This window comes from Passer domesticus, chromosome 1 (assembly GCF_036417665.1).
Source record: "Passer domesticus isolate bPasDom1 chromosome 1, bPasDom1.hap1, whole genome shotgun sequence".
Taxonomy (NCBI): Eukaryota; Metazoa; Chordata; class Aves; order Passeriformes; family Passeridae; genus Passer; species Passer domesticus.
The window spans coordinates 125,160,277-125,183,542 of record NC_087474.1 but is presented as its reverse complement, the minus strand read 5'-3'; the positions used below and the strand labels follow the sequence as shown (position 1 = coordinate 125,183,542).

The window sequence follows — 23,266 nt, the reverse complement described above, 5'->3', positions numbered from 1 at the left end:
GCAAAAGCAAGAATGTGAGTTCCTCCTTAGCACTACCTGGGACTTTATGCACAACTTTCAGTTACCAAGAAATAGTTTCAAACAACTTGATTGCAACTTGTGGAACAGTAATGCAATAATTAATATGCAAATGGTAAGTGTATATTAATGTAATTAGAACAAAGAGATAGCACTTGTCAGATAAAGACTACTCATTTGATTTCTTTTGCGAGTGACCAAAATTTGGCCGTGGTTGGACCTCTATGTACAGATACAGCACTGCCTCCTTGCCACAGCTGTAGATCGGATGTAGCACCAGCAAAGACTGAATTCACACACTGAAAAACGTTACAAGATGTGATTACAGCCTTCAGCTCTTCTCATGTGTTTCACTGTTTATCTATTGCAGTGAATCTCTTCCTATTAGACTTAATTATTGCATTTCTGAATCCTTCTGGCTTTATTACTTTGAAGCTGATTATCAAAGTACAACATGCAATGCTTTCTTTCTCCATTCTTCAACTCAAATGACTTGTGTGCTTGTCTTCAAGGAGATACATAAGAAGCACTATCTAAACTAGCAGAATAGTCATGATTAAACCTGCCTTGAGTTTTATAATATGCCAAATGTTTCCTGAAGAATAGTTCCTGAATAACAGTATTGAAAAACTAGTTTGAAAAATAGTATATGTGTCCTTAGCTAAACCAATAGAAAGAGCAGTGTATAAACCCTCAGGTTTTGTAAGCTGCTTTAAAGACAACTAGTTACAAAGAAATTTGGTCTCCATGTGCCAACTCATGTATTTTGTCTCCATGCTGTCCTTATGTTTGACCAAGTCACACATAGTTCATTCCAATTTTGTCTCACTAAAGAGGATATATGGTGCATTTGTACACCTTATCCTTTTACTATTTCCACAAATGATAATTCATGCTGGGAATCTGCTCCACATAGAGCAAGGAGAACACAATTCATCTGCAATTTTATGAGTAGTTTCAGGTTCATAAATGTACTCAGCATACTATTTCCAGCTTTTGTTTTGACCTTATTCATAGTTCCTAGTTTATGATCTTATAATATTGCATTTCTCTCACACCTGGCTGCTCTGGAAACTTTCACCAAGATACAGTGTATAGCTAAAATAAACTCTGTGGCAACATTTCTATTGTTAAAAAACCTCATCATTATTTACAATATTAACACTTTTACTCTATTAGAACCGTGTTAGCAATTGCACAGCTGGTGGTTCAAAAGTCAAAAGAAAATAGTTTTCAAAATAATTAGGAATTTTTTTTGTTTAATTTTATACACATAAATACACAAACAAGCAAAACTAGGGAAAATGGTTCTCTCTTTTTACAGAGTATTCAGTGCTATTTTGAAACACGACAATTGTGGTAAAAGTCTACATTTTAAAGCCTCTTCAGAAAGGAGATACAGTCCTTTGATTAAAAAAAGAAATTGAGGAAAAAGAAATAAAGGAAACACTGGACTACCTGGCAAGATGAGGGAAAAAAGGCTCAGGAAGGTTTGGTCAGGATAGATTTTATGAGAAGAGGAAGCTACTGTCATCACATTTCTCAAATCTATACCTTACTAGTAGGTACAGGCATTTCCCCCATGATTAAATACTTACTGGTCCTGACCTCAGAAGGCACAAAACTTCAGACAAATCATTTCCATCTCAGCACAGACAGCACCTGCAGCCAACTGATCCTTGAAAATATTTTCATGGGTTTCTGCCACATTTAAACATGCTTTCTGAACATCTATTGGGCAAGAGTTAGCACAAATTTTCTATTTAGTGAAAGGCAGTGGAGAGAACAGTCAAGTCAAAGGTTTATGGAAGGAAGAAAAGCTATCTGTTTAAGCATGTAGCTGTCAGGAGTTATTTTATGGGATGTATGAAACCTAGCAAATGACATTCACATCAAAAAGAAACTACATCCAACACTGACTCAAATACATCCCCTTGCTATAGCCTGAGAATCTGACCTTCACATTACATTTAATAGGAGACAGAAAGAGTGAGAGCCACATACAGGAGACTATAATCTATGAAAGCTCCTAAAATAAATATTTGAAAGTCCTAAAAAACCACAGTAAGAAATAAGAGGTGCATGAAAAATTCTTTATGAGCTCAAAGATAGTGTCTTTTTTCATATACTTATAGATTAATTCCTTTGCAGAAAGAAGAGGAAGACTATGTGAGCATATATCAACAACATAGAATTCCAACAATTACTTATTTTTTATTTCCATCTATAAATATGAAAATGGAGTTGCCAACTGTTCTGGTGCCTAGTGTAATTTTCCTGCAGTCACTAGTCTCCAGATAATTTATGGCAAGATTGATACATTAAGTATGAAGTGGTTTCTCTATTTGCCCTTTATGTTACATTCAAAATTTACTTATCAATCCCTTTCAGTTAAAATAGGGCAAAGCCCAAATAAAATTGGTAAGGCACAATTATTGATAGGCTACAGCCCAGTCTTACATACACTCTTGAATACCTTTAATGTCAGCTATATGAATTTTGTGCCTGTCAATCTAAACAAAACAAAAGAAAATACTAGTTTGTTCTTCAGTATGGGAATCATTTCCCAATATACCTATTTCAAATACTGAATCTAGTCAGAATTAAAAGCAACCAATCCAGTGATAGCTGAAACTCATATTTCTTTCAGAGGAAGACTTTTTATCCAAAAACATTGATTCAACAGTAATAAAACTATTCTATGAAAATCCATTAACTGTTAGAATAATTTTAAAAAAATAGGTGGGCTTTCTACAAGTTCAGACCCTCAAATTCCTCACGCCACTGCTCTTCTGGATTGACTGAACAACTTGTCAAGGATTAATTTATTCCTGAGAGTTAAATACACATGGAGGTAGGCAGCAGGAAGTAACAAAAAACTGTTTGTACACAAACACACATGCATATACAATATACACTATTTCGTTTTAGTCACATTCTTCTAAAATACCTCTATTTTCCTGTTCCACATGTATGTTCTTGTATTTATTACAGGGATGGTTCAAGTTTCTCTGTAATAATGGTTGTATCACAGACTGATTTTTGAATAAATTAAAATTTCAATATTATGTGAAAATTTGACTTTTCAGTTTAAAATAGTCTGCATAAAATTCATACAAAATTAATTTGACAGTGCTGTTTAATGCTTCTTGGAAATTTTTGTGCAGATTTGTCTTCCTTCTCCTAGGTGCTTTCCACCTGTACTGTACCTGTCATTATGCATTAAGACTAGAGATTCATATCATGTGTTAACAAAGGAAAGTATGCCATCTTAATCTAGACATGCACAGAGAAGACTGAAAATACATCAACAGGTGTCAACTCTCAGACAGCACCACAGTAGTACTTCTGAATAAAGGTAATGTTCTCTGTGAAAAATTTCCTACTGAAGGGGGTTTTGCCTATCAGAAAAACCCAACTTTTTCTTTTGTTTCTCTACTAATGCTGACTTTTTCAAATAAAATTACACCATTATGTAGTAGAGGAATATGTAATATTTCACTCTGTATTGCAACAGCATCAATAGTTTTAGTTTACATTAAAAAGATTAAAAAGACAAATATTGAGAGATCTGTTATCAGTGGTTCCCAAAAATCCTGCTTCTTTTCTAGCTGTAAAACATCTGGCTAAAAAAATGAACTTGTTTTTACTATATTAATACTTAGTGCCAATACTGAGCTCTCTCCCAGGAAATATATTTTATTTTATAGCTAGGAATAGGTAACAAATAGTGTGGTCTCTTTTTAAACCAATGTATTAATGGTGGCACTCCACAAATTAATCTATAAGATTTGATCTTTACACCTTACCTTCACTGATTTAGAACCTACCATTATTTTGCATACCTTAGATGCTTATATAGTTCATTGGCTCTAATCTACAGGAGGTAGAAAACATTATGATTTTGGTATGGATGTGCCTCAGTCTTCCCTTCTCTTGGTGCCAGATGTTGTTCAAACTAAGAGATTAAGATTTAAGTAGTAAATTATCATTTATCTGAAACTGGGCTCTTTGAATTCCACTGACTTAAACAGAATGATCTAAATTACTGGGATGATAAAGAAGAGTACATGCAGTCATTTATTACTTTGACCACTTCATGGTTGTTTTTTCAACAGAATCATGTGTGAACCTTTGATGCCAAAGAGCCCATAGTTCCAGGTGTGAGAATCCTCAGCATCATTGTTTTGTAGGCCCACAGGGAGTGGATGCTGGGTGACAGGCTGACCTAAAAGTCATTAACAAGATGCTGGTCTTTTTCATTTGTTTGTAAAGAACAGAACACACCCTGAAAAAAAAGAAATTGATGATAATTATGATAATATGATGATAATTATGATAATTGAAATTATAATTGAAAATATACACTTGCATATTTTGAAACTCCAGTAGGCTTTGAGCATTCAAAGAACACCAACAAGTAGAAGGCAATATCAAAATGCTATGATCAATATGCAGAAATGAAATCCTAGAGCCTCCAGCATATTTCCACGCTTTGGATATATATATGATTTTCAAACTGAATAAACTGTGTGACTCCACTTCTCAAAAATTAGGATGGGGCAGCAAATCTGCAAATCTTGGCATGTTTGCCCCCACAACAATATAGTATATTATTAGCAATATTTCCCGCTAAATTCCAGCCAAGAGGAAGATCTCTCTCCTTAAAATTCCTTTTGAACACAGTTCTATGAGTATTTACTAGTAGATATTCACTAAGTCACCAAGAGAAGACATAAGTTATAAATTGTATGGTTTCAAAAATATTTATTTAGCAGTCTAAGGTGAGGACAAAGAAAAAAAAGCACAATTCTCAAGATTAATCAAAGTCTAAACTGCCACTCAAACCACTTTTTTTTCTCCACATAAATGGGGTTTTCCACTAGCAATATCCACTTTAACCACTCCACTGTTCACTCACAGATTCCAGTCATGGGCAAAACAGACCTGACTTAGTGAAATGAATTCAGGTTACTACAAGTCAAATCACAGTAGGAAAAAGAGAAGGAGAACTTTTTCTCTCACATATCCTAACTCCTGGATGCAATTACTTCTGCCCAATAAATTTTTTCCCTTCTTAAATATGTTGCTACAGAGGCACTACTACTAGTGCTGACTTAGCCAGTGGCAGATCTATCTTGGAGCCAGCTGGAACTGGCTCTATAAGGCATAGAAGCTTCTGGCAGCTTCTCACTGAAGCTACCCTCGTGGCCTCCCTGCTACCAAAATCCTACAATCCATAACAAATATACAGATTAAAAAGGGAAAGAACTGGAAATAACTTCCTTATATTGAAGCAAATGAGAATTAAAATGCACTAGGACTGGATCTAGCAGCAGTGTGAATGAGCAGCACCTCCATGTCATGCATCCAAAAACATTTTATGAGAGAAGGGGATACTTACCTCACCATTCCCAGGTAAATCCATGTCTGCAGAAGTCACTGGGACATATTTTCAAGTTGTAAGAAAACTTAAGCAGCAGAAAGATAAGATTTCAAAAACTAGATTTTTTTATAAAGAAAGATACACTGATACTGCCCCAAGGTCTCCGTAATGGCTTGCCTCAGATTTGATAGTTCCTCTAACTTGAGTTCTTACAGAATTATAAAAACATTCAGGTCGGAAAAGTACTTTAAGATCATCAAGTCCAACCATCAACCTAAAACTGCCAAAGCCACCACTAAACCATGTCCCTAAGGCTCAGATCTCTATGTCCTTTAAATACCTTAATGTATGATGACTCAACAGCTTCCCTGGGCAGCCTGCTCCAATGCTTGACAATCCCTACTCAGGGAAGACATTTCTCCAAATATCGCTTCTTGGGAGAAGAAACTTACCCCCACCCTACTTCAGCCTTCTTTCAAATAGTCATAAGAGAGCGATAAGGTCCCCCCTGGGCCCCCTTTTCTCCAGGCTAAACAGCCCCAGCTCCCTCAGCTGCTCCTCATAGGACTTTGTGCTCCAGACCCTTCACCAGCTCTGTTTGCCCTTCTCTGGACATGCTCCAGCACCTCAAGCTTCTTGTAGTGAGGGGCCCAAAACTGAACACAGGATTTGAGATATGGCCTCACCAGTGCTGAGTACAGGGGTACAATCACTGCTCTGGTCCTGCTGGACACGCTATTTCTGATCCAAGCCAGGATGCCATGGGCATTCTTGGCCACCTGGGCCACACAAACTGGCTCATGTCCAACTGGCTGCTGACCAGCACCCCCAGATGCTTCTCTTCAGAGCAGCTTTCCAGCCACTCTGTCCCTGCATTGGATGGGGTTCTTGTGACCCAAGGGCAGGACTGGGCCTTGCTGCCCTGAACTGATAGCAGTTCAATATGTTTCTCACTTTTGCTTAAGCAGTTACTACCCTGTTTATGCCACAAAATTGTGCCATAACTGCCCTGTACTTCTCTTAGCTCACATGAAAACTTTAATACCACAGCTATCTGCTCTAGGATGGCAAAGCCCCTGATAGGGGCATGGCTGCATCAGTGGATAGATGAGAGCTGTCTTAGCCTAGTTTATACATCTGAAGAGGTGTCATAACAGCCTACAGAAAGAAAGAAAATCCTGTTGACATATGTCACATCTAAACCAAAAGGCTCCTGCAATGAAGCTATGCTAACAGTGCTAAAACTGCAGACCACAAATTAGAAAAAAACTAAGCATTGTGTAACACTACAAAGTTTTTGCTACATGATCTTTAGATCTGACTTCTACTGCAAGTCCTTTGTGGGTTTTAATTCAGCCTGTGCACTTTCCCTTTCAGCCATTTCTGAAATCAGGGTCAAAAGCAGCCACAAGAGATCATCTGCCTCCAGACAGAATCAACTGTATAAACAATACACTCTTAATAAAACACTCCTGTAAAAGGACCCCTAATCCCTGGGAAATTTTTTTTTGTTTTTGTGGAAAAGTAAAGATGGAGAAGTGTTTAACCCATATATACTTTGCATGTAAAGATAATTCGTCAATATGCACCATTCAAACCAGAATCATAACCCTTTTCCACAAAATTCAGTGAGAATATTTCTCTTTTTCAAAGGGAACAAAATTAAGCCAAGGTTTTCTTCACCTGTATAAATGAAAAATTGCACCTGTATCTGAAAATATCTTTAAAACAAGGATTTGCCTTTCTTGTTGCTACAGGCCACCCAGGAAGGTTACAGATTCTCCCCCTCTGGAGGGATTGAAAACTCACCTGTGTAACCTGTCCTAGGTGACCCTGCCTTGGCAGGTGGTTGGGTGAGACACTCTCCAGAGGTCCCCTCCAATCCAAACACGTCTGTGATTTTGTGATATTCCCACTGCCCCAGTTCTTACCACTCCTCAAGACAAGAATTCAAATTATACATATTTCAAGAATCGTATCTTACATTATCAGAAAGGCGACCATTTATTATATTTTGTTACTTTCTACTATTACTTTATCATGATGCTATAGAATGTATTGGTTCCAGCCCTGAGTTACAGCTTTTGCTCACAACTCTTCCTTTCTTCTGAAAGCTGAGTAACAGCATTAATAATGTGCCTCTGCTCACACCTCTGGAAAGGTCTTTAAACAATTCCAGCAACAATAAAGTTTCTACCCTGTCAAGTAAAAGCACTAAATGTGAAGAATTCTGTTCATGCGATGTTGTGATTGAGATTTTCAATAAACCACAGTAGGGAAACCCAAATTTTGCCTCTTGCAGCAACTCTAATAAACCACAGTTAATCATCTCAAAAAATAAAAATCAAAGGAAAACACAAAAAAATTTGAAGAAAACTGTGTATGGCTGAATACAAAACCTGAAATTAGTATATATTTGACCGATTTCCAATAGATTTTGGATCCCATTTTTGTGGGGTTTTTTCCTTCAATGTTAAAGAAGGTAATATTTCCTGAACATACTTGTGCATATGCTGGCCGTATTCTCAACTTCCTTATCATCATCCCTCCATGCTACTTCCAAGGAGATACAAAAATATGTTCTGGAAAGGTCAGAAGTTACAGACTATCTGAGTCTTCTCTGTAACAATAGCCTTCTGCTAAAAACTGTGAGGACCTTTACACTTTCCAAAATAGGACAAGGATGAATGAAGACAGTGTGGCTAGAGACACAAACCCCCCGAAGACATGGTGATGATGTGAGAAACTACCAGTGACACCATTATAATCTCAAACTCTACAAAGCATTTTATTGAAACATGAAGGTAAGAAATATTTTTAAATATATATTTAATATCAAAGCAATTTTTTTCAAATATGTGAAGAACACTTAAAATCAAGTATTCAGCTGTTATCTTTTAAAACTCCTATTCAGCAAGTATAAATGACCAAACCTTCACTGATATTAATGGACTTACAGAGACTAGAAAGCCACAGAAAGTGAGTTTTGAATGATCTAATAATAGAAAAAGCAAGGCATACTGCCCTCATTTGTACCATCACCACACACCTTGCTGCTTGTAAACACACCAGCATGACATGACCAAAATTTCCAAGGAAAAATCTATTTCTGCTATGAAAAAAGCATGAACACTTCAATTTCCAGGCAATCTTTTCTCAGAATTTGAAAGCATCAGACAAGAAAAGCTTATAAAAGATGAATGGTCATCTTGTGCTTAAGACATGAGCCTGAATATTTTCCCTGGCTTTGTCCCAGCTTCTCTATGGCCTCAAGCAAGGTCTACTAGCAGCAATTGCAGTAAAAGGTTACAAACTCACTTTTGAGCATAGCTCTGAGAAATAGTTCAAAGCTCCCTAAAGATTAAAAATAACATGCAAGAAGGACAGAAATAGATTAACTAAGCAGGAGGGGTTATTGCTAAGATTCAATGCCTGCATTAGGATTATTACTGGTAAAGTAAAAATCAATCTGGAAATTAACAGAATAAAAATGGCACACTTAAAATCATGCGTACATCAGCTAAATAATTAGGGGAAAGCTTATTCTACACTAGGTCTTGTATACTCTTTTAGGAAACAGAACTCCAGAAATCAAAATAGCAGAAGATTTGCAGGGGAACTCTAGAAAGTGCAATTTCCAACACAGCTGGACTGAGCCTCAGTCATGGGGGAACAAAGGCAAAACCATTCCAGATGACCCTGGCCATTAGCAGCAGGTTATTAATGCAGCACCGAGATTCTGTCTTCTCTGCCATGAGAGGTCTCTAACTCTCTCTGCTAGCTTACTTCAGAGCTCCTAGAAGCACACTGGCTTCCCTCTGGCCACCTCCAAGCAGAATAAACATGTCACTGCCTCCATCAACTTGTGTAAGCAAACACAATACTACTTCTCTAACTTAAGAGTTCTTTGAATTCTTTATGCATGCCAAAAAATAACCATTATAGGAGAAAGTCTCACCTTGTCATGCAGCCAATATTTCTAATGCAAAACTGGAATTGTGTATGAATATGCACTCACATAGCAAAAAGAGAAATATTTTACAAGAACAGTCTATGAGTCTTAAAGACATCATTATATGAGAAAATGGCCTCTGAATCTGATGTATTTTCTTGCTTATTCAGATATTAGCATATATTAACTTCTGACATTTGGAAAGCTTTTGTTCACAACTAATAGAGTGAGAGCAGAACAGACCTTAAAAGCATCCTAAAGTAATGGAAGATTTAATAAGAAAATAATATACTTTTAGTCTAGCAAAAAATGTGAGCGTATTAATAATAGATGGCCAGCACTACTCAGCATGATGTAGGGATCCATGCAATGTTACAAGGCTAAGTCTCATGCTGGTGAAATGCCAGCTGGTAACCCTGATAGAGTCACTATGTGTGAAAGAAATCTTCCCTGGAGGATGTCCAGTGGGTATATTCTCAACCACAACACTTTTCAGATTAGAAGAGGGTACTCATTTTTGCAGGCTTCCTAATGGTTCAGTGACTTCATCTAATGGCACCTCCTAATAGTGCTTGCACTCACCAAGCCCAGTCAGTAGCACAGCTGCCTCAGTTACAGCTCGATCCCTCTGAGCAGTGATGCCACTGAGTGAGGATGCCAGCACCTGTAGCTCCTGCTGCTCTCTGTGGGAGATGAGCTTACTCACTCAGATAGAGGAGGTGCTCAGATTTAGCACAGTCAGGCTGGTGTGCCTCTGATAGTTTATGTTCTTTAAAGTCACAGAGATCACCCCTTAAACACCAGCATAATTTATTGCTTCACTTTTAGAGGAAGAGAATTGAATGTAAGCGGGCTGCCTCGGAAATTACTCTTCTGCCTAGACAGCTGGGATTAGACGTGCATTTGTCATTCCGAGAAAATGCAACAATTAAAGTTTGCCACCCAGGAGATTTGGATTTCTTATTGCTATTTCAGTGAATATCCTGTAATTCTTTAGCCAATTCCAGTCACCAAAAACTGGATTGAGCAAATGAGTTGACAAAGTACCATAATAAGGAAACCATGAACTCACGGTTCAGTACAAATTGAACAGTGCTTCTATCAGCAGAAGACTTAAAACTGCCCCTTCTCTGTACACAGATGGCCAGTTCCAGTATTTTGGGGATACTTGTTTATTTTCCTGTTATCCAGAATGTCCTTAAGAGACTGACTATTGTCTTCCCCAAGTGCCTGTGGCCAGAGGTGACAACACAAGGGGGAATCCACAAAGAAGCATCCCCATCAATGCAGATGTAGGTATTTGCAAGTCTCTTTCTGCAGGAGAGCTAATTGTGTAGGGATCGACTAAAATCTATCACCGCCTGAAAATAATTTTCCCAGAAGAGAGTCCATGCTTACGGTGTTATTTCTGAAACAGAAGGAGATTTTTGTCTTTGCAATACATTTCAGCACCTCTAAACCACTTTGCAAAGAGTACACAAACAAAAAGAAAAGTGATCTCCAAATTATTGCCCACACAAATACAGTGAACTTGCGTATCAAAGTGTTAATATGCTCACAGTCACATGTGGCCAATATAAAAAAAGGAATAATCATAACTGTGTGTAGAAACATGAAGAACCACCAAGCATAAAACCAGCCTGAACTATGACTTCAGAGACTTTCTGTAGAGCGTAAAGAAAAACATTTGCATGCTTCTTTTTCTGACTCCATTATCTGTTCTGGTTTGTAAGTGCTTGAGGCAGGCTGTATCTCAGACATACATCCTGCTCCAGAGCCACCCTCGGCTGCAGTGTGCTTCAAATGATCTCAAAAAGGGCAAACCCAGCCCTGAATTTGGGGCATTATTTACATCAGCTTCTCAACAGATGAATACACACAGTGAAACCCCAGCAGTACTGGAGCCCTCCAGCACGACTGGCATGTGGACCAAGTACAGTCCAGCCAAAAAATCTCAGCCAATTCACACAGCCAAGAATTTCATGAGTCAGATAGGCCAAGAGAACCAAATACATAATAAAGCTAAAAACCAAATAATTAAATTAATACAACTTCAATGAATATACCAGAATCTCAGTTCAGTGAGATCTTGGGTTAACCAGGACACTTTTTTGGCCACAAAGCACTGCACAGTCCCTCAGCTTTCAGTGCAAGTATCACATACTGACTAACACAATAAAACCTGCAACCTTTCATGGATACAAAATTGCAATAAAATTATTTGATTGGCTGTCAGTATCATCCTGGTGAGGTTGTTTCACACCCTGCATTACCGCTGTGCAAGGCAGCACGCCACACCTCAGCTGCACAGGCTACACTTTGAAATTGAACACACATTAGTTCATTCAATTGATTACAGTTGTACAGATTAACAAATGTAACTGGTTACAATTAAAATGTAAACACACACCTTCAGGATGTCTAACTCATGAAAAAAACATATCAGAGATATGAAGGGCTTCATATTCAATCCAATTTAAATAAACTTTGGCACCTTGTGGTTACTTCTGGCACAACTCAGTCAGCTTTGGCTTTCATCAGACCACTATGACTAAATTACACATTAGTAGTATACAACTCAAAGCCATTCATGGCATCTAATATATTTCAATGTAATTCTCTTCTGATGTTTGGATATAGGCTACTGCCATTCATATGTCTAACTTTTCACTGTAAATCCAAGCTTGGAAGCATTTTTTTCAGTCCATCCTAACACTCCCATTCCAAGTGCTCTAATAACTGCATTACAGTTGATGCTACTACTAGTTCATCTATTTGTTATCAGCGTGTTCTGGTTCACTTTCCCCTCTTTTCTGAACTAACCAGACCTTTTCATAATGCAACCAACATGTGAAGACCCACAAATAACTGTGGCCACTATACAACTAAAGAAAATTTATAGTTGCAAAACACTTAGACAAGAACAATGTACAGGGTCCATTTACAGCCACAAGTGAATTTTAACAGTCATGACTGGTTTGGGGAGCAGAATCTATGACAAATGAAGATCAGAATTTGGATGTTGTTCCGAAATAACTGGGAGGAGAGTTGGGAGCAAATCATTTGGCTCCATAGGGGAAAAAAAAACTTAATGTGAAAGTGGAAATAGTGTATCATTTCACAGCTAAGCATTGAAGACAAGATTTCCTGTTGATGTGAACAGAAATGGTTTATCAGAAGAATGAGGCTGAGCACAAATCTGCAACTAACCAACATAAGAACTGAAAACAGAGGTAATTGAGAAAAATATCCCCCAAATTTGGGCATTTCTAAGCTTCCTGAATGCCTGTGTTGGGGGGACACTAAAACAGGTATTTTACAAATGACCATAAACTAACTGACTAGAGTCAGTCTCACTGCAGTCTGATTAAAGGATCTTCAGTAGCTATGGGGATCTCCATGGGAAGACCATCTATCTTCAGTATTCTGAGTAGCTCCATCTGCATTAGAGGATGCAGAAGCTTTTCAGGTTTCTATGATGCAAATTATTCAATCAGTAGAAGCAGCAAGGCTTCTGTTCCAGTTAAAATATAAATATACTTACCCTGGTGATGTCTACTTAATTCATGAAACAAATATATATTAGAGAAATTAAACACCCTGCTTGCTCTGCAATAGAAAGACACAGCAAACTTTTAGCAGGAAAAATAAACAGCTCACCAGCAGAGGAAATTGTATATTGTTGTAATGTCATCCCTATACTATAATGCACTACCGTTTCCAGCTTTAGAATTCTTCACCTTTTTATTCGTTGATTGTGGAGACTAAACTTCCAGAAGAATGTTTTTCTACATAGTCCATTTTAACAGAATTCTGTTTGCAAAATGCACTTAGGCATGAGCTCTTTCCAGTCCCTCTGAGAAGCTGCACTTAATTGGGAGGTTTATTGGGGTATTTGGTATTGTATTGGTTTTGGTATTGGTTTGGTATTGGTATTTGGTTTTCTAGGCTGATACAGATTTACTCGTGTACTCATTTGCACTATGGCTTGTGCTGAGCTTCACTTGCACGCTCCTAAGCTCCAGGAGCACTTTGCTCACAGGAGATTCCAGGAACTGCCAACAGGGCAGTGAAGTTGCAGCATTCCCAGGACAACACAGAGTATTCAAGGCTCAACCGAAGGCAAAAACTAGAGCTGGATGAGAAACATGCCGGTCATTCCAATCTCTCTACAAAACATGATCATCATCATATGATTTTGCTCCCCTGGCATTTTTTATTCAAACGGTCTGACACCAAAACAGTAATTTTACAACAGAATAGTGAGAAACTGGCACAGCAGTAGCAGTATGTTAGAAAAGATAAATAAAAATCTTTTCCTTAAGATCTTATTTTCAGTGAAACCTTAGGCAGGAATTCCTCCCACACATAGAGGAAACTTTCATCTCTCTGATAAAGAGGGCTGCCACATCCCACTTTTTATACACTCATCTAAATACACCTTTCTATACTTTTCATCCCATACTCCCGCAATCTCCTTAACTATAAAAGCATTTCAGGATCTTACTGCTCATGCTTCATCTCCTAAGTATTATTCTACTTTGCTATATCAGTAGTTCCTTTGGTGTGTGTCAAAACCCTCCTCAGAGAATTCCACTGGGCTCATTGTCAAGCATATACCCTTTATATATATTTATACTTACTCTCAAGCCAAAACTTCTGTACTGATGAAATTGAGAAGAGAAAAAAAAAAAGACTTGTGGAAGAGACCTGTGGAAGAACTTCAATTTTATTTCTTTGCGGCATTCACTTCTGCAAGGGATATTTTTCTGACTGAAACTGGCTGTTGTATTAAGTAGAAAGTTTTCCATTTTCCTTTTATTTTACTGTACTAGTGGCATTCACCAGGTAGAAGGGGTTCACTGCTGCCTCTGCTTGAACCTACCATTATAAAAAGCCTATATGTAAAAGAATGACTTTCAGCAACTTTAATGAGAGCTGTAGGGCATTCAGCAACTTGTAAGAACAAATCCCAAATCACCACAGCATTAAAAAATCCATCTGAGTTGAGATTACATGCAAGATAGGGCTGTGTTTGAAGGAAGACAAGATGATAAGGAAGTATAGTAAAAAGTAAAAGGTCTAAAATAAAATCTTTTACTACCATTTCATTACCAGGGTCTTAAGCACTCTGTATGTTCCAGAGATCAGAGTACAGCGATAATGCCGCCTACCACTGTCCTTTACAGACCTACCAAAGGCACAGGTCCATGGCAAGACTACAAAGATTTCACTGGGCACACATAGAAGAAAAAAAAAATAGCCCATGGCACAGTAAAACCTGTCATAGTGCTGCTGGCACAGCTGTGTCAAGGAATTGCAAGTCTCACTCAGCGTAGGAGTGTCTGATCCAAAACCTGCTGGCATTCCCTTTAGGAAGGTAGGCACTAACTGCTCATGAGAAATGAGAAGAAAACTGTTTCATCTTGGACAGAACTGAGCTGCTTCAAGATTCAAAGTGAGACACTTTCCATTTGCTACTGCACAAATTTTTCTTCAAGACAAATAAAGAGCAGTAAGAAATGTTCTTTCTAACCAATAAAAAAAAGATTAAATTTACACAAAAACAATGCAACTAACATTATTTTTCATTTTAATTTTATGTCAATTATAAAGCTTACAAAGATGTCATGTCTAGTATGAGCTAAGGCAGCGGTGCAAACTTCATTGCACTATCATGCTAGCAGCCCTCATAAGCTGATCTGAAGGAAACTTTGACAAAACCATCATTTTGGTCTTCATGGTACCATGCCCAACAACCTTCATCCTTCTTGTATAACATAAAAGGTGGAAATTAGGAGCAATCCCTATATTAAAATGACATTTTTATACTGAGTCTATAGCAAGACCAGTATAATTTAATATAAACATTTCATCATGACATTTGCTGTCATCTAACCTGCAATGAATTTCAAAATGTGAACTAGAGTTGAAAAATGTTATCATGTTATCAGTTTCCTGAACCACACAGTCACTTAATACTGCTTCTTTGTATTAGTCATCTGGAACCAAAAATATGCCGTTCATTTCCCTGTACAGACAGAAATAACAGGCTTTTTGCCCCAAAATGACTGCTGAGTAATTAATTACAAGGCTGACTGAATGAATTAAATATATTTTGCTTCCGTATTAATGAGTTCAAAAGATCTGATATACTACATTGTATCAAAGCATTGTTACTTATGAAATAATAAATCTCAAGGCAATCACAGGTACTTCTCATTTATTTAAACACTGAAGTTTGACACTCAGAGATACAACAGAATATAAGAATTGTTATTGCCATATCAAGCTTATTTCCATTGCATTATAAACAAAACAAATTAAGAAAGTAATTATTTCAAAATAACTCAAATTACTGTGTATTTTAAATACCCTCCAAACAAAGAATTGAAGAACTTTATTCCTTATGCTCTGGTAAAATCATATAATCACAGGACAATCTAAGTTGCAAGAAGTCTTTAGAGATCATCTGCTAAAACCTTTATTTGTTGCAGAGACAATTTTGACATCAGATAAACTTCAGTTAGATTCAGTTTTTGAGAGCTGTGATTAGCTCAATTTGAGTTTATTCAAGGATGGAGTTTCCAAAATTGCTTTCAAAACATGATCCAATAATCCCACTATGACATTTTTTCTAAGCATTCAATCAGAATTTCCCCCATGTTGCACCCTGGATCTTTTGCCTCTTGGCTTCACCAAGCACATCCAAGAAGTGATCATCTTAGCAAGTACAGAACACATTAACTTACACCCGTTCTAATCAAGTGAAGTACAAAACCTCCATTCACTTTTCTTGTACAGTATCAGGGCCAATGATTGATGTGACTGGTTTGACTCTCTCTTTGGTCATCTAATCAATTAAATTCATATCACAGAGGGGCCAAAATGCAACATTTTACCTGAAAAATTAAGGGGTTGTGATTTTATTACTTATTTGTAAATTTACCAAATTGGTCCTAAAACTAAAAGGGCCTCTTTGTAAATGTAAGATCCAAGTGAGACACAGACTGAAAACATGAGCTAAGATTAACTAGTCTTACGAGTCTTTATTTCAGATCCAAACCTCACAAAACTGGCAATATTTAAACACCACCTAAACAACTGCAAGTGCAATCAATTCCATATGATCTCCAAAAAAAAACCTACTAAGTATTCAAGTTCTGCAAGTCCTACACAAATTTCATTTAGATCCAACAATACTATCCTGAATTCCAATGACTTTCCAAACCACAATATTTGTTTCTTAGTCCCAGGAATGAGGTCTAGGTAGAATGTAGCAGAAATAGAAGCAGATCAGCAGCATATCTGAAAGTTCTTAAAATAACTATTTACAAAACTTTCTGGTCTTACAGACAGGAAGAGCAGCTATATAATTCACAATTTTCAGTGTATTAATTGTTATTATCATCATTGAAATCTTAACTCCTTCACTTCATCACTATAAATATATTTATTAAATATTTATATCAGAACTAACTGTCCCTCAGCCATAGAGCAGCCAGGAATTGTAGAAAAATAGCCTGCTGTGGTGGATGGAGTCTAAAACTAAGCAAGAGCTGGATGATTCTTTTCACAAATTTACCCAGTTCAGAAATTTCAGAGGGCTCTGAAAATTCATGTTTTCTCAAGTTTTGAATTTCTAACTTTGGAACAGTGCACAGAGGCAGTCTTACATGCAGCTTCAACAGGAGGGGATTTCACTTCTCAAGATGAATTTCTGGTGCATGGAGAGGTTAAATCCTACAGTGTTGATGAGCTCAGAATGTGTGTTTTAGTAACAGATAACTCCCAACAATTTTGAAAAATACAACAAAAACACAAAGTGGAAAACAGTGTTAGTTTTTATTCTCTCGCTCCCGATGAGAGAGATCCTAAAACATATATAATACCATATATTTTTTTGGATTGCAAATATTTAACTTAAGTAGTTCTACTGGGTGCAGTGTATTACTTCCAATGTTAAGGTTAAATGCAACTATACACCCACATAACAAGTGTATCAGCCTCTTAGGTGTAGCCACCAGCAATGGTTACATGTTTTGGGAATGACATATGTGTTCCCAGCTCAGCTGTTATAACAGAAAGTGCAACATCTGCAACCAGGGCATTGTTCAGGGCTAGAATCCCAAGCTTTCTCCATCCTTGCTAGTACAATAGGCACTCCCTCAACTTCCACCTCTTTTATCAGTAGACAGATGCTTCATCTCCAAATCAATGGGCTGGTGATTCTTTTATCAACATAAAAAGTGAAGCAATTTATTGGTTCAAAGATTTTACTTTCTCAAATTTATCAATTCCCTTGAATCCCTGAGCTGTTAGCTGAATAACTGGTATCTGTCAGTTCTAACATACAAGCATCAAGAGTCAAAGTCATAAAGTTAGAGTATCCAGTTCTATAAAGTATTTAAAAATGATATGAAAATCAATGCATGATATATACATATATCACTTCCCCTCATAACTGCTGAAATTCTATGATGTCCAGCAACAAATGATGAAACAGTATTGTTCATTCTAATGAATACAGTCTCATCTCCAAATGTAAGGGTTTACATACATCAATACAATTAATGTAATGTAATAGCAACCATAAATATAAATCTTCTGAATATTGAAAGGGATTAGACTGTTAAAATGACTGACTGCACTTCCCAAACAAACACTGGTCAAAACATTAGTACATAGAAGTTGTGTTTCCACTGGAATAATTTTTCCATGTGGCCTGCTGACACTTTCATTATTTGGAAAATAACAGGTTAAGTAGGGAACAGCCTATTTTACACTAGCTATAACTGGATAAACCATACACTTCTAAATCAGGACCTACAGAACGAACACAGTGCAGAGGAGCCCAAGGATAAACACATGAAACGAGACTGTCAAAGTCATGAAGGGACTTAGTCACACACTTTCCATCAACCATCCCTTCACCACTTTGAAAATCCCATTCACCATCCCTGTATTTAGAGTTCTTTGTGTTTGTTTATCTATACACTTCTACGTCCCAAAAACTTCCACTTATTGTGTGTTGAAACAACATTATCCTGCAAAGGTAGTTTCTCAGAAACACATTTTCAAAGCAGCATGAAGGTTTTCACTGTGTGACATTTATTAACACCAATTGGATTCACACAGCTAAATCTTGCGGCAATTCATTGTCAATTTACCCCTTCCAGAATTTAATATTTTTTGAATTTCTTTTATTTGCCAAACATTTTCATCTTTCAGTGTTTTATGGCACGGTGTCTGCCATAGCACAGGCACAATCTCTGCCAGCTGATTTAATTTTCTAGTACAGACAAGGCCAATGTCTCAGACTTCTAGTGGCATCAGTAAGAATTATGGCTGTAATCCAAAGGATTTATATATCCTTATGATATATTTTCCCAATGTATACATAGCTCCTAACAATCTTAATGACACATTTATGCACAAAAAGGTACACATACACTTCATTGTTCTGTGCTCAGAGGCACCTTTAGCAATAGCATATGGCAATGCTTCAGTCAGGAAGAGCAAAACAGTGAAAGATCAAAGAGGGGCGGTGGGGCAAGATACAGTTCCCCTTACACAAAATTTCCTTGGTTTTCAGAAGCAGAATCCACCTGAAGGGGTACAATAAAACCCTGAAAGTGACTAAGAACTTTTCATGAACTTGTGCCACCTACACTCAATGATATGAATATAGATTTTTTTCTATATTACACATAATGATACGGATTCCCATTTACAAATGAAGTTGTTATTATTAAATGATAGAAGACTATTTACAGATTGTCCTTAGGATCACTGAATGAAATACTTAAATGCGTTCACTATAAAAAAGGACAAGGCGTCAGCCAAAAACCTCCACTTTTGTGGATTAAAGCATAACTGAAAATCACTATTATTGCCATTTTATGTCAAAAATCCCCTAACAAACAGCACTGAAAATTACAAGCAAATCTTCTTGCAATTAACACACTTAATGGGTTAACATTAGAGAAATGGTATTTTATTCACAGTAATGCAATAACAGTTTTCCTCTTCCCTTTTGCCTTGACTGTTTATATGTTGCTGGGATAAAGAAGGCAACAGTTAGAGAAGACTAAAGTTTTAAAGAATCAAGAAACTTTGCCTTAAGGACACTGAAGAGTGCACTCTTCTTTAGAACAATAAGCAAATCTTGTTTATGCACATATCTCCAGGGATTTGGCTTTTTTACTTTCCTTTACTTTACTTTTAATTTACTTTACTTATACACAAGAGAATCTACATAGTACACACATGCTATGAAAGGTGTTGTCAAGTGTATTTAATTAGATACTTATTTATTAGGTAATATCTAAAGGTTAATCCTAAGGCTAAGCCAGAGCTATTGCCCTTCTCAGACAGGACCAGAACATGACTAACATAACTTCTTTTTTTAAATATGTACCCACATGTTTCCTTTTTAAAGTTTTTCCTCAAGTCATATAGATCACCAGTACTTCTGAAATTCTACAGGTTAGCACTACAAGTGTTTGGATTTTGCAAGATTTAACCTAAATATTGTCTATAATCACTAATATCTCTTTCACCCCTCCGTAAGTGGATGCAAAGTAAAATACATCTCAATGAGAGCAATGTCCAGGGATGCAGTTTTGCTGCATATGTTTTATATTCATCACCTATAAGATATCAGAAAAAGATGTAAACTCTCTGTGGTGTTAACTCCTACATATATAAACTGAACACTACCACCACTGAGATCATGGACAGCATCTGAGCTTTAAGTTCATGTGTTGTGGTTCAGGAATGATATTCCCCAATTTAGTTCTCCCACTGATACTTCCCAGATCATGCCGCCACTCTCTCCCCCCTCACCCCCTCTCCCGTTCCCCTACAGGTGCCTGGAGAGGAGAACTAGAGGCACAAAAAGCAAAGATCATGAGCTGAGAGAAGAACAATTTACTGGAAACACCAATGAGATAAGTAAAGGAACAGTAACATCAACAATATTGATAACACAAGTGTGCTGAAGAGAGAGTGATTCACATGAAAAATGCTCACCCCAGCCTCACCAGACTGCAGCCATGCAGCCAAGCTCCCCCTGGCTCTGAACCAGGATCACCCCACCGCTCTCTCCAGCTTGGGACTGGTGCCACACTACCCCAAAGAGAAGGAGCCCATTCTCCATAAGAGAGTCATTTTCCTCCACCCCTGGCAATGATGTGAGGTAGTACAGGATAACCTCCAAGTCCTAGCTATGTCCCCTTCAGACTACTGCAAAAAAAATTAATCCCGTCTTGGTTGGAACCAGGACATAGTATCTACTAGATTACTTCTTGAATATAAAGAAAGACTTCTATTTTCAAATGAAAATAAATAAAAATGACACCATTTTGCTATACAGATATTTATCAGCACCTGAAAGATGTAGGGAACATCACTATAAAACATGTAAGAACAGCAGAAAAAACCATGCATTGAAGTAATTTTTGAAAGTTGTTATAACGTCTGATAGGTCTTTTATAAAACACGACTCTTTCCTGAAAGACTTTTCATGCATTTCTCTACAGATTATGGTGGCCATTCACACTTTACTTCAATTTTTATAGACTCCCAGTAATTCCACAGAATAGTAAATACAGTTATTATAACCCTCATAACTGGTAAAGATATATTTGAAGAAATAGGGTTTGTTTCCCCTCCCACATGCATGATGTAAATCAGGAGCAATTCTGCTGCAGTCGTTAGCACAAAACTGATACAAAACAATAAATAAAAAATAACATCAACATATACAGAACACTTTCCTTACACTAAGAGTGCAAATCATATGCCTCCTCTGTTTCTGGGCAAGGTTCTGCCATTGAGTTACTTATACTGCACTAAGTCCATCACTCTATTCACATGTGAATAAGGTCCAGGCTCACACTGGAAACAATGGAGACACACCAGTTTACACAGGCTAAGAACCTGGCACAAAGCCTTAAAACTGAAAGCGGATTTTCAAATAAATGCAATATGTACAATTACTTCTGGAGTATTACCTCTGAAACAGAAGCAATTTCAAAGTGCTGTAAGAGAAAAATAGACCGCAAAGGATTACAAATACAAACAAACTCACCCCCCCACACTAAATGCATCCCACTTTTCTTCTCTACAGACACAGGAACTCACTCATTTTAAGAGAGATCATGTGGCAAAATGATGACACTGAGTCACTATAAAATAGAAAAATCTTTTAAAACACTCTTGGGACCAGGGACTACCGTTAAGGGGAGAGCATTATTTTATCATCCTGCTAATGAGCCAGATGAAGGATTATTGTTGTTTGGCGGTGATTTATCTCAACAACTCTCTTCTCTAAAATAAATACGCCAACTTCACTAAACAAAGAGAAGCAGCGGCACCGTTCTGTTGTTTCAAATCCACGCTGAGGAATACTTAAGCAGAGGAAAGGAACCCCAAGAAAAGTCACTGAGAGGGCCGGCACACGCGGCTTTTACACAGGTTAACAAAAATAGAAAAAGACAGAGGCGGCGATCCCGGTCCCAGCATCTTCCCACCGCGCCGGCAGCGCCCAGCAGTGTCCGGCCGCACCGCCGACCCGCGGGCACTGACCGGGGACACCGCCAGCCTCATTCTTCCCCTCGGCCTCTACTTTGAGCAGACGGGGAGAGCCCCTGCCCGGAACCAGCGGGGACTGACACCTTCTCGAAGCGACACCAGGGCGGGGGAGCCGCTCTCCGTCAGGCAGGGAGCGCTGACAGCCGCCCGGGCTGGGGCGCCGCGGCACCCGCCTCAGGTCGCCGCTCCTCTCCGTCCCCCAGCCACGGGGCCGCTCTGGTCCCACGCCGCGTCGCGCCGCGAAACTTACGGGTCGGGGCGCGGGGCGGGCGCGCCGTCGGGGCGGCGGGAGCGGACAGCTCCGCGGCCGGGCCAGCGCCGCTCCGCGCCCCCGGCGGCCGTGCCCGGGGCGGGGGAGACAGCGCCCGTCCCTGCCCACCCCGCGCGAAGCCGAAGCGTGCCCCGGCACTCACCAGCTGCAGCGAGCAGAGGAAGATCAGCGTGCAGCGCCCCGAGCAGCAGCCCATGGTGGCAGCCGGAGAGCCGCCGCTGCTGCTCCGCTTCTTCCCTCCCGCGCTGGCGCGGCCCCGGAGGCGAGCCTGGGGCTCACCGCATCCGGACGGAGCGGCCGGGCGTGCGTGTATCCCCCGCCTCCTGCTGCCTCGCTCCTTTGTGGAGGGGCTTCTCTTCGGCGGCGGGAAGTAACGCGGAGAGGTCGGCGCGGCCCCGGGGCTGGGAGCCGGCGGCAGCGGAGGGCTCTGCCCGGCTCTGGCTCTGGGGAAGGGGCAGCGGCCGGGGGTGGGCGTTCGCGGACCGGGGCGGGGTGGGCAGAGGGAACGCGGGTGGGGAGGCGGGGGGCGCGGGTGGGCGTGCGAGGGAGGGCGGGAGCTGTGCGAGGTGTGAACGGGAGAGGAGCGGGGGCGGCGGCGGCGGGCTTTCCTCAGGCGCCGTGCCGGGGGTCCCCGGGCGGGCAGTTCGCAGGGATTTTGGAGGCTCCCAGAGCAGGCTGTGCTTGAGGGGAACTTGGCGGAAGCGGCAGGGGGCTGTGCGGGCAGCGGCAGCCCGGCGTGGGCCGCTTGTTGCGGGCGCCCGGGGAAAGTTCAAGGGACTCGGGCGGCCGAGGCGGGGAGGGGCGGGAGCGGCGGCCGCCGGGCGGCGGGGCGGGCCCGAGCAGCCCGGGGCGGGCCCCAGCAGCCCGGGGCGGGCCCGAGCAGCCCGGGGCGGGCCCGAGCAGCCCGGCCGGGTGGCCGCCGGGGCAGCCCGGGGCGGTCGCGGGCCATTGTTCGCCGCCCGCGGTGTGCCGGGGTCGGAGCGGGCTCCGGCGGCAGGGGAAGCAGCCAGGAGCCCGCTCCTCAGGGAGTCCCTCTGGCAGC

The 23,266-nt window shown here is 39.7% G+C and overlaps 1 protein-coding gene across 4 annotated transcripts in view; it reads right to left on the bottom strand.

Annotated features, from left to right (window-relative positions):
- NKAIN3 (sodium/potassium transporting ATPase interacting 3) overlaps positions 1–22,695 on the bottom strand; it is a 333,546-nt gene extending 310,851 nt beyond the window's left edge. Inside the window, exon 1 of one of the 4 annotated variants that reach the window (XR_010347042.1) lies at positions 22,367–22,690. Coding sequence is in view for 3 of the 4 variants with exons in the window: in XM_064387416.1 (XP_064243486.1) it covers positions 22,367–22,420 (54 nt within the window). In the remaining variant the exon portion in view is untranslated. Of the gene's footprint in view, positions 1–22,366 lie in introns of all 4 variants that reach the window. The other 3 variants (XM_064387416.1, XM_064387428.1, XM_064387424.1) reach the window with 3 other exon arrangements.
- Positions 22,696–23,266: the final 571 nt, after the last annotated feature.